Below are 4,815 nucleotides of genomic sequence, written 5' to 3' on the forward strand. Positions count from 1 at the left end.
CAGATTTGGGAGTTTCTCCCCCCCTCCCTAGAGCAACAACCCCCTGAATATGCAGTATTCTTCGTAGCCTTTCAGAGCCATAGAACAGTGAACGATGTCTAAGACTGAGCATCCCTCTTAACCTATTGCATCTTAGAACAGCACTGAAGAGCTGTTATAGGAGTTACTGTTTTTCAAATAAATTCTCCATGCTAAGAGACTGATCAGAGATGCTCCCATGTTCAGGGTTCTTTATGGACACAGTGAAACTCAAAGGCAAGTTTCAAGTGCCAACATTCCATTTCACCTGCAAGTCATGTCTCAAGTAACACATAAAGCCTCTTAAGAAATTTTGTGTCTAAGTGTATGTATTTTCAGGAATCCCGTATTTCAATAAAGTAAAACATATAAAAGGTAACAGATTATCTGGACAAGACCATTTATTTTAGCAAATAGATGAATCTTTATGATGAACTGGAGGCTGCAACAGCTGCTCTCTTAGGCTTCGGTGTGGTTCCCTCACGGAATCCATTCCTGCAATTAGAAATACAGTTACCACTTTTTGGAAGGTATACTTTTGCTCAAGGTCATTTATTCTAATAATTAATATTATAGATCAAGTTTATCATCTTTTTATCAGCTTATCTCAGCAATGCACTGAAATCACTATGAAGTTCATATGTTCAGACATTTTTAGTAAGAAGCATCATTGACAAGCTGTTTTGGAATTAGTGGTATGGTTTTCTTTCTTCTGTTAATTTTGACTTCTTCAAATAGGAAGATTTCAGTAACTGAGGGCAAACAGTGAGACTGATCCAGAACATCAGCTGAAGGCATCCAGTATTTTATGTTCTACTAAGCAACTCAACAATATGTTTCAGTTTGTCAGAACTGAAAAATCAAGTCAATTTCTTACAGAAATTCTCCATGCTTCCAACCAAAAATTAGCACAGGCATGACAAAAGAGTCAGACCCAAGCTTGCCGCCAGGAAATGACACTTCCACTTCAGCCACACTTGGTGGAACAGAGGTTGCAGTTATACAAGAGCTATTTTCTGGCTGCTGCTGGGATGGACTGTGATAATTAAAAAAACCAAAAAAACTATGAAACTGATCCCTCTACTACACCTAGTTCCAGGACTTACTAGACCAGAAATTACACAGTTTTGTTTTAGAACACGGATTTAATTACAAGAAGAATTCTTAATTAAACACCACAGTACCTTCCCCTACATTACTTCGTAAGTTCAACTCTCTGCTTTACAGTAAAATCTTGAAACCTCGAACACAATCTGGTATTATAACTACTTACTGCTAACTGAGTTCACCCAGGTAACAGAACAGCTACAGAAGTATTTCAATTCTCAACTTTTTTTTGTGGATTTAAGTGAAGGGATTAGAACACATTTCAAGAATTCCCTTATAAAAACCCACACTTGAGTGCAACCAGCAACTTAACTGACTCACAAATACTGGTGGTATCTTTTAAAATTTGGCCATTTTATTACAATACCCTCTCTGTTTTGCACTACCTGCATTTAAAAGAAACATCAGAGCTTTTTATACAGCCCATGTATTACTAATGGTAAGCTTTATAACCTCAAAGGAATATGCTACCAATTACATAAGGCATCCTTTATTTCATGATATATTTTAGAAGGAAGACCATACTACATTAAGTGTGCTAACCAAACATGTTAACTATGAATCAAGATGGATTTCAGAATAAAGTGAAATCCATGTAAGATTTCATGTTATACTAGTTTGCGCTGAAACATCATACCTGAATCGACGATAGACCTTCTTCAGGTGCCTCATGCGACCAGTACCAGTGGTGTTGCGCCTTTTAGCCTTTGCGCTCCAGTTATCTAGAACATGGAAGTTATTGTTACTCATGCTGTCCACAAAATAATTTGCTGCACAGTACATTTGAATGGCACAAATATTCAGCAACAGGAAGAAAAAAAGTTTTAAACCAAGTCAATTTTTATGTAGTAATACTGCAAGGTAGCTTTAGTATCAGCTAAATTAATTAAATCAGTTTTAATTTCAATTCAAAAAAGCTTCAAATATTCCAGGATGACAGACTATTTTTCCCTGGTTTGGAAAAAAAAAAAAAAAAAGTCTAACTACTGAAGAAGAGAAATGCAAGTATTTAAGCTCAAGTCAGTTAAAAGCTCCATACTTACACTTTCTCTTACGCTTTGCGGGATATCCACATTTCCCACAGGTAGACTTCTGCAGGTGGTATGCCTTGGACCCACATCGGCGACACAAAGTGTGTGTCTTGTTTCTTCGCTTACCAAACGATGACGTGCCCTTCGTCTGACAAAGATTTCAAGACATAGCATGTGTAAATATCACGACCACTTGACAGATACATCCATACCTCAAAGGATAACTCTGTCTAAAATACCAGCAAAAGTTCCCTAACTCCTCTGAGGTATTAATTAGGAATTAGCTGCTGGGTAGGACTCTGGCACAGTGAGTGTGTCAGCGCCACGCTGAACTCTAAACCACCCCACCGGTTTTACTTGCAGGCCTCCTCCATTTTCAGAAATGGGCTCCTTGGCCTTCCCTCCCCCACCCTGCCCCCATCCCCCCCGCTGTGCACTGATCCACGTGAAACCACCCGGCATTTATCCCCAAAGCCCTTCTCAACTCCCCCACCCTCCTCACCAACAAATATTAAACTTATTTTTCCTAAAACGTCTTTACTCCCCGCACGCCTGCCCCACGCTCACCGCGGGCGGCCAGGTCAACCGAGCCCCGTCCCTTCAGCCTCCCCGCCCCGCCGCCAGCACGACCCCAGCCCCCTTCCCCCCCCCCCCCCTCCCCCCTCCCGCCGCCAGCCCAGGCCCAGGCCCAGGCCCAAGCCCCGAGGCCCCGAGGCCGCTGCCCTCCATCGGCCGCCCCAACGCCGCCGCTCGGGCCCGCATCGTGGCGCCGGGGCTTCCCCGAGCCCCCTCCGGGGCCCACGGTGCCGCCGGGCGCGGCGTGGCGGCGGATGGCGGCCGATGCCCCGCGCCCCCCTCCCGGCGCTCACCATCTTCCCCCGCCGCCAGCACCAAAGAGGCCGGGCTCCGCCTCCCTTCCGCTATAGCCGCGACACGGCTTCCGGGGGAGCGGCCGCGCAGCCCGGCCCGGCCCCCTCTGGCCCGGCCCCTCAGGCGCTCTCTGCCCCCTTCCCGTCTGCGCTGTGCACGCTGCGGCTGCACCAAAAGCGCATCCGTGGGCTGCGGGACTTGGGGAGAGCTCCCGGTACTTTTAACGTCCAGGAGCGGGGCATTTTTGGCTGTGATAAATGGGAAGTGAGCAGTGGAGAGTCCGCTTGTCTGTGGCATGCAGCTCCTGTGATACCGTCTAAAGCATTAAACCAGATATAACCAGGGAAAAACCGGTTTTAATTCATCTCCGCTGTTATAAGTTGCCCCCTTAATTAATTTTCAGAGAGCATTGCATTAATAACAGAAAGGAATTTATTGAGTAAGCGACAGCAAGCAAAACAGCGCTGGGCGGCCGGGGAGTCTCAGTTCCACCAACGGCGCGCACCTCACCCCCGCCAGGGTCCCTTTTTATATCTTGGTGATTTCAGGATTACGCAGCACATCCTGGTATATTATGCGGCTGCGCGCGCTGTTGCTAGGGGGTCGTCTCTGTCCCTCTGGTGGTCGTGAAGATGAAGGCCGTAGTCTTCCTCGGCGTTGTGGTTCAACTTCTTTTTTTATTTGCTCATGTTGGCCCAGCATGAGACAGGAAGGCAGGATGTTGATACACTGGTTTAGCAACTTATCAGGAGATGGTTACATGAGCTTTGCAGCAGGGTCTTTAAACAAAAGAGACAACTGAGATGCAGAAGGAGAGAAGGAGGGGGGGGGGTCTCTTTTTTGTTACATTAAGCAAAAGAATTTTCATAGTGTCTAGCCAAGCATTATACAGCTCCTTACTTCAGCAGGGAGTTTTCACAACTCCCGATCCTCAAACAGAACTCCCTGTTTTTATAATACAAAAGACAATGAACAAACATTTATTGTGTATTACATCCGCCACATGTATTCTCCTACCACACATCTCCAATAGACCTAGAGACTATGGGGAATTACATCAGAGTTAGTACTGGGCAAAATTACACGCACAGAGTGTGATCTATGGAGTAATAATTCGTTTTAAGAAAATGATTGATGTTAATAAAGAAGGGGGAGATGTGGGAATGTGGCCATGGGGGTCGACAAGCCACATGGTTGGTGATAACATCAGACTCTTAACGATGAGGCCATCAGGAATGTAAAAGAGTTTAGAGGGCACAAAGAAGGGTGATTCAGGAGCCATGCCATCCGGGGTTGCTTGTTCTGCAGCCCTTAAGGCATGGAAGTTGCTGGGGGTTTGCTGTTGCTGTTATATGCAAGACTGTTTGACCAATACAAAGTTGTTGGAAAAGGACTGCTGTGGGGAGAAGGGTGTAAGAGGGGAGCCTGTCCTTGAGAAGAAAAGGCAACACGATGTAATGAAGTTATGTCATCAATAAAGGAGTAGAGAAAAGGAATTAAAAGGGACAGGCTAGCAGAACGGTGACCAGGACGGGAACAGGCACATTGATTGCCTCATGAAGATAGGTTCGGCCAGACTCAGCAAACCGCTCAGAGAAGCTCGTACAGAAAGTCGCTGGAAATGGGCGCACCGGAGCTGCAAAGAAGCTCACGCTGAGAGAAGCGGAGCCGCGCACACAACTGCCCCTCACTGGTAAGCAGTTGCACTTTATGGGGAATCATATGTCCTTAGAAACAAAGACCGTCCTGGTAACCTTACGGCTTATTCTCCTTCTTAACAATCAGACAG

General features: G+C 45.8%; 1 protein-coding gene and 1 non-coding gene across 2 annotated transcripts; both read right to left on the minus strand.

The window, feature by feature from the left end:
• Positions 1-401: 401 nt before the first annotated feature.
• On the minus strand, positions 402-3,162 carry RPL37 (ribosomal protein L37). Its single transcript, XM_038171127.2, has 4 exons — positions 3,026-3,162; positions 2,169-2,304; positions 1,763-1,847; positions 402-513 (listed from the first exon to the last, which is right to left on the minus strand). The coding sequence occupies exons 1-4, from the start codon at positions 3,026-3,028 to the stop codon at positions 444-446; spliced, it is 294 nt and encodes a 97-aa protein (XP_038027055.1). The 5' UTR covers positions 3,029-3,162; the 3' UTR covers positions 402-443.
• On the minus strand, positions 618-698 carry LOC113840426 (small nucleolar RNA SNORD72). The gene has a single exon (XR_003493255.3). It is a non-coding gene; the product is annotated as a small nucleolar RNA SNORD72 (small nucleolar RNA).
• Positions 3,163-4,815: the final 1,653 nt, after the last annotated feature.

The sequence above is a fragment of the Anas platyrhynchos genome, chromosome Z (assembly GCF_047663525.1).
Source record: "Anas platyrhynchos isolate ZD024472 breed Pekin duck chromosome Z, IASCAAS_PekinDuck_T2T, whole genome shotgun sequence".
In the NCBI taxonomy this organism is placed as follows: domain Eukaryota; kingdom Metazoa; phylum Chordata; class Aves; order Anseriformes; family Anatidae; genus Anas; species Anas platyrhynchos.

What these genes read in the sequence shown, in the direction of transcription:
- RPL37 (XM_038171127.2), bottom strand. An exon ending in CGCAAAGCGTAAGAGAAAGT is followed by an intron (nt 1,848 to 2,168) that starts GTAAGTATGGAG and finishes TCCATGTTCTAG; the next exon opens with ATAACTGGAGCGCAAAGGCT. An exon ending in AAGGTCTATCGTCGATTCAG is followed by an intron (nt 514 to 1,762) that starts GTATGATGTTTC and finishes TTCTAATTGCAG; the next exon opens with GAATGGATTCCGTGAGGGAA.